The sequence below is a fragment of the Onychomys torridus genome, chromosome 4 (assembly GCF_903995425.1).
Source record: "Onychomys torridus chromosome 4, mOncTor1.1, whole genome shotgun sequence".
NCBI classification, from domain to species: Eukaryota; Metazoa; Chordata; class Mammalia; order Rodentia; family Cricetidae; genus Onychomys; species Onychomys torridus.
Window position 1 is genome coordinate 1776137 of NC_050446.1, and position 12030 is coordinate 1788166.

Sequence of the window (12030 nt, forward strand, 5' to 3'; positions counted from 1 at the left end):
CCTTTCTGAGCCTGTAAGGCAAACTTGTTCATCTCAGAGGTTTTTCACTTCACACGGAGGAATTCATTTTGTATGTGTGTCCTGAGATACCCAGTGATTTGGGCTGTGGACCCAGGGCCTATTTAGTCTGTTGCCACATTAAACTTCCAATTGGCACTGAGTTGTGCATCATATTGCATCAGCGTGCAGTCTAAACCTTTTTACATCCTCACTTGTAACCCTAACAACTGTCCCATGGGTTGGCAAGACTTGGGCATTACCAGAAACAGAGGAATAGAACTTCAACAGGACAGCAGCAAGCAGTTTGACTCCAAAGGTGATGGATGCAGCTCTTCCCCTAGCAGCCACTTGTGGGAAACCTGCTGGAGACATCTGTGACCCCTGGCCCACCAGTTAGGTAAGTAGACAGTGGCGCTGGATGTTGTGTCTTGAAGCACCTTATAACTTAGGGACCCATGTTCTCTCTGCACGTCATCAGCTTGGACTTGGCAGCCTGTTTCTATTACAACTGCATTCTCTGGGCCTAAGGGTGCATACTTTCCTATAATGGGCACAGAGCTCAGCCCACAGCAGAAGGTTATTAGGGAACCAGGAAGGGAAAGAGTAGAGGAGGAAGGAGGTGTGACTCGAGTCAAGAGCCTCCCGTAGTGGGTAGCTCTCAGCAACCCCTATGAGGCAGGTAGAGAAAGGTTGAGTGGGTACGGTTCAGGGCTGTACTTTCTTATGGTCCCTGATTTCCATGTAAAGTGCATCTAGTGAAGAGACCACCTGGGCAGCAGGCAGGCATGATGTATCTCCTCCCCACTGCTGGGAGTTAGAACTACAGGGTAACATTCCATGTGTGTGGCCTGGTCACCCATAAAAGGAGGGTAGAGAGCCTAGTGCTTATGCCCTCTATTCTTTGAGCCTGTACCCAGTCATTTTGTATGGTTTTAATCCTGTCTGCTCTAGCTCATGCCTTGGCCCCTCCTCTCAGTGATTCTTAGAAGATCAGTGTTTTAGCATATGGCACTCTGAGTAGTGAGGAGACTCTTATCACAACGTCCCTTCACAAAGGTTCTGGTTTTTGTTGCTTTTGGGTCATTCATACCTGGACATGGTATTCTGGGATTAGTTGGGGTTTGTGTGGATTCTCCTTTTCTTCATTCCTCTTACACTGCACTTCAGAGCTCTTGCTGACAAGGGGCTGACCTTCTCCAAGATGTCTGTCCTTCAGGCTGCAGATTCTATTTTTTACTACCCTTGAGCACAAAGAGCAAACTGTCTTCCAGCTCTTAACTGACCTGTTCATTCCCTTGAGTGCCTGCCACCCCTGCCCACATTCTGTCCATCTTAACTGTTTGCCTATTTGGTCTGTCTCCTTCTGCCCTTGCTGCAACACTCCTTTTCTGGATCTGCTTCATCAACAGCTTAACTACACTGCTTCCTCTCTCACTAACAGACCTTGACTTGAGACACTTGTCCCACTCTTCCCCATTGTGTAGCTGTTCTTAGACCCCTGTCAGGGTCTGGTGCTTGCTTGTGTACTCTGTACATTCCCTGAATGTGCCTGTGCTCCCCTATCCCTGGTCAGGTTACAAGAGTGTGTGCTGAACACTGCCACACAGGACAGCATCAATAGACAAAGCTGTCAACAGTGTTGAAATTGAGCAGCTTTGTGCTACTAGATGACTTAACTCCTTAGCAAATGTACATTCCAGACATCTCCAGCCTTCTGTCCAAGGCTACCTAGGAAAAGCCAAATTTATCTTCCTAGGGTTTCTGTGCCATGAAGTTTCACTGACTCCTTTTCTTGTTCTCTTTCTAGTCTGTCACCCCTGCGAACTCTCTACTTTTTTTTAAACCCCCTAAAGGATCAGTAGGAAACTTCCCCCAATGCAAACTGCCTTTAATATCTCCAGTAGTTCCTCCACCACTTTGAGGCTCCTTTGCCTGGACCTCCACCTGACTTACAGATTACTTCTTTCTCTCCTTCCTATACCTTGATTCCCTGCTTCTACACAGCAAATCCCTATCTGTTGCTGCAGAGTTGTTTCCCTATCTTGTCGTCTCCTTTGCAGACCTTCAGTGGTCCAGCAACATGTCACACACCTGTAAGGTATTTCCCCAACTCAAGATCCTTATCAGAGTTATTTTAGGCCCATACACTTAAGATTGATTGGTGTATGGGGGTTCCTTTCTCAGATGGTGTAGCTTTAGGATGGAGATTTTTGCCAAGATATACTCCTAACATGGGACCCTTGAGCCTGGAAAAGTATGGAGCCAGCTAGCAAGCAAATGTGGACCCCAGAAGTATGTCCTCCATGCTGTAAACATTGAAAGGGTCTCGAGTATGCTCTGAGTCACCATCCAGGCCTCTCCAAGCTGGGCCTAAGGATCAGCCATTATGTAGGCAAGCCAAGCAGAGACCACTTTGAGACAGTTGATGGTGGTTCTGGAGGTCTGGGCAAGCAGGGGAATGGGGAGCATGGTTAGAAAAGTAACACTGACATTCAGAGAAGTGAGGCTAAAGAATGCTAATAGAGGGCCTGGCTACCTGCATCCCTGGGATGTAATGATGTTGAAAGGACCAGCCAGAGAGGGTAAGGAATCTCAGTTGAAGACACTGTCACTGCTTTCCCTATGGGTGAGCAAGTATCCCAGGGCCTGGGTGCTCTGCTCTTCAGTTTCTTCGCTTGCTGTTTCTTCTCCCATCTCCAACTGGTGAGATGATTTATCTTTCCAAACATAATTCTACTTTCTTCCATAGACTTTAAGCACTGGGGTGTCTCACCTGTCAACCCCAGCACTATACTTCGCAGGGAGGACCGCTGCACTCATCTCTTACACAACACATCCTGTACCTGTGTGTTCTTACCCCATGTGGTTGGCACATTTCAGCTCTGCCTGATGTGCATATGTGACAGCACATGCGGTCCTGACTGCTGTTGGAGCATGGGAGCATGGGAAAGGAACACGCAATCATAAAACAGCTTTGTACAAAGCAATGCTGTTTGTACCAAAATATTTAATGAATATGCTGTTAAACAAAAGAAATAGTAATACAATTTTACTGGTTTATATTTCAGTTCATAAAGTTGACGCACAAACTACCCTAGCACAATGTCCACACACCTAATTTTAGATGGGCTTACAGCTGTTGTAACTGAACAATACAGACACAGGAATTGGTGGGGGATGGTCTGGGGGAGGGTTGGCCACTTGTTTTCTCCCCACTGTAGATGACCTCATCAAGCATTAGTAAAACCAACAGGGAAAGAAAGCGACTCGAGTGTCCTTATATACAAACCCACGCCACCTCCACACAGCAGAAAGGATGAACCCCGTGAGACTGCTTGTTAGCCTATCACCACATAAATTAAGTTAAAAGGTTTGCTTTGTTTTTTAGTTTTTAAAAAAGGTGCTAAAACCACCATCTCATAACTTCGAAGTGAGACTCCGCAGCCCATCTGACCAGTAAGATCCACACTTGCAGCTCTGGGAGAGACAGGCCAGGAAGGTAGGGACCATACAGTGTGTGCACTCTTGTTTATTTGGGCACATAGCTCAGTCTTCCTCACTTGTGCAAACGTTAGAGGTGATGGAGCTCTTGCCAGCTTCCACAATGGCAGGAAGAACAGAAAGTGCCTCGTAACCACAGACGGCAATGGTACAGATTATCGGCTGAGTCTGGGATTTAAACACTGTCAGTGCAGGGTACTAGGAAAGGTATTTTTTTTTATATATATATATATATATATTTATATATATATTTATATACACACACACACATATATATGTACACATGACACATTAAACAAAGTAAGAGCTGTCCACGTCATGATTGATTCAGTCTCACATTTATGTGGCCCATTCCAGCCTTTTGAAGCCGTTTTGGCAGCTAATGCTTCAAAAAAGAAAAGAGAAGAAAAAAAAAGGACTATGAGAGTTGCATAGAATTGCTCAGAAATGTAAGTAATGCCAAATCAAACCTGTGCATGGTACTGGTTAACAAAATTAGGTGACTTGAGCCATTACTACAAGACTCTTATACCCAAAAGTGCTTCTCATCTCTCTGGGAGCTTCTGCTGGCACTGAACCCCTGCCCCCAGCCTAAAGGATAAAGTGTGTTTTTTTTCTTGTCTTTTTTTTTTTTTTTTTTTTTAAATAAAGGGTTTAGAAAATAAAACAAAAACTAACACATTGGAGGACGCCCCAACTCCTGACTGGGCGAGGTGTTCCTACATGTAGTCAGAGGCCTGGACAGCACTAAAGGCAGGTGCATGTCCAGAACATCAGTCAGGTTGGCAGCCTGCTGCAGGAGCCCTGTCACACTGACCTAACATTCTGACCTAGGTACATTCTGGTCCTGGAACATGTCACAGAATCACACATCTGGCCAAAGAAGGCAACCAAAGGTGGTGTGTTTTCTGGAGGTGTCTGGAGGCAGCAGCTGTTCTCAGCATGTCTCTTTTCCTTGAACTCCAGTTGCTGTCTTTATGGAGGTCAGTGTGCGGTTAAACCAGGTCTTCTTGGCTGCCTGCACCTCACTGAGAGCAAGGCCCAAGTGGTGTTCCAAGTCCTATAGAGAGAGCAGTGAGTGTGAGCCTCTGCATAGCTGAACCAAGAGCTCCATCCATTCATTCTCGTGAGGCAGGTTTCAGTGCCTATGGATCTGGGAGCTTTCCTAGTAAAGCCCTTTCTTGCCTAGTCTGTTACTACGGCCTATTGATTCACTCACTGTCAGGCATACTACCATCTAATTAAATCCCCTGTAAATCCAATTCACTCAGTATGGCCTTTGAGATGCCTTACAGCCCAGACCCACAAGCTCTCCAATAGCCTTGGCAATGGTTTTCATCCCTTTTCTGAGATTCCTCACTAGGCTGGCCTCTTCTCCCTTAGGTTGTGGTATGAGCTGCTCCCTCAGCCCAGAATGCTCATTGCTCCAGTCCTTCTGCAGCTGCTCTGTCCTTTCTCTGACCACTGTTTAGACACTGCTATCTTGGTGATGACTTTTTGATTGTGCTGGGCAGTCCCGCAAGCCCTCTCCCAGAATCTAAGGCAGAACCTGACAGAAGTAGAAGTGTCTATTAATGCCCTGTGACATGGGAAAGCTGGTCTGAAGTTTTAGAACTGAACTAGGTTCCTGCCACTCATGCTGCCCCAGTAATAAGGTTGGCTGGAAACTCATATAAATTAGGAAATATGCCCACAGTCACCAAAGTAGTTAAGTGATAGGTTAGAACAAAAAGGTTTGCATTTGTTAAGCCCCCATACCCACATATGGCCCTTCCTACATAATATTGTTATACTCAATACAGCCTGACAAAGATTAGAATTCTTATTTCTATATGGACACTAGGAACCTGAGGTTTATGGAGATTACTAACCCAGACTGAATGGGAGAGCGACCGTTTTTAATCACTTGCTCTGTGTCCCACTAAAAAGACTGAAGCTTTGGTGGTAATTCTTACTATGATAAAGTCTATATCCTTAGGTCAGGCTAAATGGTTCAACACACTCTGGTAGGTAAAAAGGATCGTGTTCTACCCAGAAGGGCTATGGTCACAGTTTAAGCAAATGGACATGACATCAAAACCACAAAAGTCACTTCTGGGGTCTCTAGCCCATACCAGGAATATTGACTGCTGATGTGGTGTGTGCCTTCACTCACTGCTGTTACCTGGATCTTGCACTCGGCTTCTACCAACTGCAGTTTGGTCTGTGCCAGTTCCAGCTCCATCTCCCGTAGCTGGTTCTTGAGTGTCTCTTTTTCTTCATCCGTGTCCTCATCCAAAACCCCCTTGACTGAGCTGGTGCCCTTCACTCGTCCTTCTTTGTTAAAGAAATCTCGGCAGCGGTCACAGTCATCTACCTTTTGCTGAAGTGAACAACAAAAGTAGAGAGCCCCAAAAGATGGCAATTGTCAGATACTGCTTGTGCCTCAGTGTCTCTTGTGAGTACTAGAAAAGCCTGTTTTTCTTGGGAAACTGTCAGCAACCTACTTCAAAGACTACCTGGTTGGTGTTCCATACCAAAAGCAGTAAGAATCCCCCTTCTTGACCTGCTGTCCCCCGTGAGGAGTGCTGGGGAAAGAACAAAGGCTCACACACGAGGACCTTTATGTACTGCGCATATATAAGAGATAACATCCCACTAGGAGCAGTGGGGATGGTGGTCTGGGCTTCTTTAGGGGAGCCTGGTAATATGGGAGAATGGGTAAATACTAATACTAGTATAAAGAAGTAGGGTACAAAAACTGGATATAGATGCTGGAAAAATGGCTCAGTAGTTAAGAGGATGTAATACTCTTCCAGAGGACCTGAGCTTGACTCCAGCACTATATCAGGTGGCCCACACCTTCTTCCAACTCTAGCTCTAGGAGTAACACAATGCCTCTGGCCTCCATAGACACCTGTGCTCAAATGCAATTATCTTACCATCTCCCATAAACATAACTCAATAATAAAAAGAAAAATTATAATTATTAAAAATAATAAATAAAAAGGTATGTAAAACAGCCACAAATATCTTACATTTCACCCAAACAGGGTTGCCACTGGGAAATTCTATTATGCCACCAAAAAAAAAAAAAAAAAAAAAAAAAATCCATATCCCAAATTTAGAGATGTAAATGTTTAAAGAACACCTAATTTGGGATGAATGTAATTTTATATTTTAAACTAAGACCAGAAAAGACTGGAAGATTACGCAATACTTGGTGCCACTTTCCTGAAGATGTTTATGACAGGAGTCCAAGTGAGGTCTAAAGCCAAGGCACATTTGGTCTCAGTCTCAATCCTTCCAGAGGAAACAGACCCAAGCTGTGACAGGCAGTTTATCTGGACTGCTCAGTCTGGTTCACTTGGACCTGTGTGTCAAGGATAAGCCATAATATGAACTAAAGGGTATGAAATCTGCCTAGTCAAGAAGTCTTACCCGAATTTTCTCAATTTCCATTTTATTGGCTGTCTGTTGCTTCTCCAGTCTTTCACTCAATTGAGAACAAATCTAAAGGAAAAAAAAAATAAAAGGTTGAATGCCACCTATATAAGTTGGACTTTGAATAAATTCTATTCTAGCAGCAGCCAGAATACTCTGTGATTGGACAGGTGAGGTTGACATACTCACAGATGGGAACTGGCCTTCAAGTTCTCTGTAGGCCACTGTGAGATCCCAGGTATAGAAGGGAACAAGTTCAGTATGGTTCTGTGTTTGTGAAATTGAACCAGCCTTGGAGGGGTGATTTGCCAACATTCAGACACATGCTGGCACTCTTCCAAGCATGCCTAGTGGAAACCCAACAACCTTCCCAGGCTTGCTTAGTTCAAAAGTGAGACTAGGTAGGAACAGGGGCTTGATGCCAGTGTGCTTCTGCACTGAGGCCAGAGTGCAGTCTCCCCACTATGTCCCCAGCCCAGGCCCTGGTAAAGGAACTCACCTGCTTATAGTCACCAATGATAGAGCTGTTTTTTTTAATCTCTGATTCTGCCTTGTCAAGTTCCCGGCGGCACATTTCCTTTAACTGTGCACATTAAAGAAAGGTGAATGTTTTAAGTGAAAAAGGAAGCTTGGTTATTAACCGTGTAGTGCTGAGCCTTCCAAAAAGTGCCTCACCTAACTCTGGCTGGGCTTAGTTCCCCCACATCCACATCCACATCACATCCACATCCTCCTCCTCCTCCTCTCAATACAACACTAATCTTCTGTACTTAAAGACAATAGAAGGAGAAAAGTGACACTTCAAAAACAATGCAGTCCACATTGACGGAAAACCTCAGCAAGAGAGGGCAGTGTTACACAGGCCTCTGAGCTTGGTCAGGCTCACCCTGGCCAGTCCTGTTTGAGACAATAGTTGTGGAGGTTCTGCAGGTGTGCAGCGGGGAGAGGCGGTAGGAGCTTGTTTTGGGTCCCATAGCACTCTTAGCTCTCACAGTGCATGACAGAGGTACCAAGGACAAGAGCAGGAGTACTGAACATTGAGATACACCCTCTCCTGCAGACACTAGCACTCTCCCCTTGCTTTCCATGTTGGTATACAGGAGCCTCTCCCACCTCAATGATACACTAACTCATGCTTTAGTTGTTAAGAACCATTATGTTTTTAGAGAGGAAATAAAAAAGGCCTTTGAAAATTAACCAATGCCACTGTCCAGGTTCTCCAGTGCTGAGAGGTTAGCTGAACGCACCAGTATTTGCAAAACACAGGTGTATGGAGCAAGGATCCCCTCACCTGTGCAGACTCCTCTTCTAACCGCCTCTTCTCATCCTCTGCATCAATCAGTTTCTGTTTGGTCATCAGCAGCTCCTTATTCAGTGCATCTCCCTTCTCCTCTGCCTGAAACATTGAGGAGCTGCCATCACTGAGCTCTCAACTAAGCTCAGAATTGATAGGGCAGTATTCCATTTTAAGAAAGTAGGAAAAGCCAATCCAGACAGGAATGATAGCTCAAGTCACACCTAGACTACTTGAAGTGTGTGATAGTACAGCACAGTGGTGAGGAACTGAGCTTTTGACTTGTCTCAACTCTCATAGTTGAGTGACTCTCGACACAGGAATAAGTTACTGAGACCCTTTCTAAGCTCCAGGCTCTCCAGCATAACATAGAGTGAACACTGGAATGGTAGCTGTGAATTCTAATCCAGTTTTCTCTTAGGCATCCAAATAGTCCTGCATGTGTGTTCTTGCTAAATAGAGAAGGCTGCTTCTTTCAGGCACGTTGTATCATTTTGAGTGGCCATATTCCACCTTAGTCTTTTTTTTCTAGCACACACAAATGTCTGGTGAGTAGAGATGTGAATCCCAGGGGGCTATCCCTGTGCTTCCTGACTCTGATCCCTTCACAGATAACTGAAGAGTGTCTTATCATGCTGTACATCAATCAAGGAAGCTAGGGGGATGGTCTTTTCTAGTCCGTTCCTAGACAATTTTCCCAAGCTTTTCTGACATTAAACAGTGTGAGACAGGCATGACATGAGCATGCTCAGTTGCTGTTGATTACTTATAGACTGTGCTGGCATAAATAGAGGTGAGTGCTGCCCTTTCCAGTGACAGTTCACTACTTCCTCCTCCATTGCAAACCCAAGAGGCAGTCACAAGCAAAATGGAGACACCAGACAAGGAGACTAGAGCTGGTTGACAGCACTTGAGCACTGCACGGAGGAGGTGACTCAGTGAGGCTGACTTTAAGCGTATGTCAGCCAGGGGAAGAGCTAATCCAGCTATAGGCTTTGCTTCCACAGTCCAGGGCAAGTGTTCCACCACTCTAGCTGACTCTGAGCACTGTGCCGATGGCAAGGTGCGCTGAGGCTACTGGATTGCCCCAGCCACAGTCCTCTGATGGGACCCCACTTGCTGCAGTTACTCTGTTTACATAAGCAGCTGAAATGAGACTATCTGGGGATAATATATATAAATCCAGGCTTCTACTTGTAGTCATGAAGGTGAATAGAACCAGATTCCCCTTCCATTGTAATCAATCAGAAAGCTGAAAAACATCTGGGATACAACTGGTCCCTAGGAGGCAAGTAGAAACCATGTACATTCTCCTGCCACTGGGGCTTCTGTCAGAAGGATGATGTCTTAGACATCAGAGAATGAATGTCTGAAAGGTTACGGGTCCTGGGTGGTTGAAGTAGCAGAAGCTGTGGGTGAGAGAGAAGTCACAATAGTCTATAATGTGACTGATGGAAGACCAAGCAAATACCCAATTAAACAAAGGATGCAGCATAAGAGAAAAAGAAGCAGGCAAGATAGAAAACAAATTTCTACCTGGATATAACAAAGACAATAGGTGTGATAAAAGGAGAGGACACAAAAGATGCTTGCCATGCAGCACACACAGACGTAAGAGCAATGAGGATTGCTGTGGCCATTCCACAAGGAAGGAGACAATGGATTCTCCCACTACATAAAACTCTGTAAGTTGGAAGTAAAATAGGTAAATAGCTAACAGGGCTGTCCTTATAAAGACAGTGCTTACATTACCCAGCTTCATAATTTTAAATGATGATTTTTAAAAAGGTTTGCAGAGGCAGGTGGATCTCTGTGAGTTCAAGACCAGGCTGGTCTACAGAGTGAATTCTAGGACAACCAAGGCTACACAGAGAATCCCTGTCTTGAACAAACAAACAAACCCCCCAAAGCAAACAAGTCCAGAGTTTACCAAGACCATTAGATGACTGCTATCATTGGTTCTTACAGAGAAGAAAATGCCACACCTAAGCCTTTGGCCAACCTGCCACCGCTGTACCTTTGGGACTCTTGACTTTCACATCCTTTCTGCAGCACCATCCACAGCTGGGAGGGAAGTGTGAGGCGGGCTCTGCACTTACACCAGCTCCAGCTCCTCTTCAGGCAGAAATGCCTGAGCAGTGACAACTGTGTGCAGGTTTCTAGAGAGGAAGGAGCTTAACCCTGACAAGCAGGCCTGTGGCAGTATGGCAGTGAGAGCCCAGGTGCTAGTCACAGGGAGCTAATGGCCTTGAACCGTTCTCACTGCAGCCGGGATTCTGACCCACTCTTCTTTGCAGGCGTTTTTTTGTTTCTTTCTTTTTCTTTTTCTTTTTTTTGCTTTTCGAGACAGGGTTTCTCTGTAGGTTTGGAGCCTGTCCTGGATCTTGCTCTGTAGACCAGGCTGGCCTCGAACTCACAGAGATCCACACCTGCCTCTGCCCGCCAAGTGCTGGGATTAAAGGCGTGCGCCACCACCACATTTTTTTTTTACAGTATGCCAAGTTATGGAATCCCGACTCCACCTGGGTCACAGCCATTACCCTTCCTGCCTAGACCTCAGTGTCCACGGTGGACAGAAAGCAGACTAGGGGATTATAGCCAAGGTCTGTCTGAAATTTTTAATTTCTGAAGAAAATGAAAAGAACTAGCAGATACTGCTATATTTTCCTTTAATGTTTTAATGACTCTGCGAAAAACACGAAAGTGTGTGTTTTCAAGGAAGTATATGACATGCACACTGTTTGTATACTTGGATGGATGTCAAGAATTTTCTAAGTTCATACTCTAAGGATAGAATATATATGAATGTGAGAGGCCTAAGTATATTGCTAGGATCTTGGCAAACTAACAAAGAAGTCATCTCAGGGTATTGGGCGATTAAATCCAGGGACTCAGAAAAACTGTAGTTCAGGGGCCATATTCAACCTACCTCTAATTTTTGTAAATAAGTTTTTATTAGACAACAACGATGTTCATTCTTTTATCTGTGAACCGTTTTTATATCAACGATGGAATCAACTAGCAGCAATAAAGACCTTAAACATTATTATCTTGCCACAAAATAAGTCTTCCAGTCCTACACCATGAATGAGACTACTTCTGTAAAGAGAAGCTCGTGGTTCAGAAAGCAGGAAGCCATTCTGTCAGGATGAGGGAGACAAAACTGGAGTATCTGCCAGTAGACAGGCTGCTCATCACTTAATGGATTCCCACAAGCAGGCCCTCAACAGGAAGAGGAACAAAACCTCTGTGCATCTTAGTATGAGAAGCTCTGGTGAATGCTGCTAATCAACAGCATGAGAATTAGTAAGGCCCCCCCCCCCCAAAAAAAAAAAAGAAACAAACAAGCAAACAGCCCTCCACTACCTCTCAATGTCTGGGAAAACAGGCAGGCTCTGTGAGCACACGTAGAGGGTGGAAGGCAGGGCAGCACAGTGGCACTCCCTGACCAGGGCAGGTCTGACGAGAACCACCGCAGTCAACACTGAAATCAGTGTCATTGCCGAGAACCGTCTCCTCACATCTGTCACACTTACATTATCCAGGTCCTTCCGCAGTGCAATCTTGCTGGTGACCAGCTCATGAGCCAAGTCATCATTTTCCTGTTCCAACCTCATGTTAGCTTCTTGCAGCCGCCTATTCTCCCGCTGTAGGAGGGAAAGAAGTAGGTTATAGACATCAAAAACAAATTGAATGGAAACAATAGTTTCTCAAGGGCCAAGCTTTCAAAAAAGTCTCCAAGTCTTGTACACCACCCAATCCACACATTTTTCTCAATAAACAATTTCTAATTTTCTGTTTCCACAAAGACA

The 12030-nt window shown here is 45.0% G+C and overlaps 1 protein-coding gene across 3 annotated transcripts in view; it reads right to left on the reverse strand.

The window, feature by feature from the left end:
- Positions 1 to 2989: 2989 nt before the first annotated feature.
- Positions 2990 to 12030, reverse strand: part of Rabgap1 (RAB GTPase activating protein 1) — a 124193-nt gene continuing 115152 nt past the window's right edge. For all 3 annotated transcript variants that reach the window (XM_036183979.1, XM_036183978.1, XM_036183980.1), the window contains exons 21-26: positions 11755 to 11865; positions 8216 to 8320; positions 7424 to 7507; positions 6922 to 6993; positions 5666 to 5863; positions 2990 to 4561 (exon numbers count right to left, since the gene is read on the reverse strand). In XM_036183979.1, the coding sequence (XP_036039872.1) occupies positions 4439 to 4561; positions 5666 to 5863; positions 6922 to 6993; positions 7424 to 7507; positions 8216 to 8320; positions 11755 to 11865 (693 nt within the window). In that variant the 3' untranslated portion in view covers positions 2990 to 4438. The remainder of the gene's footprint in view (positions 4562 to 5665; positions 5864 to 6921; positions 6994 to 7423; positions 7508 to 8215; positions 8321 to 11754; positions 11866 to 12030) is intronic.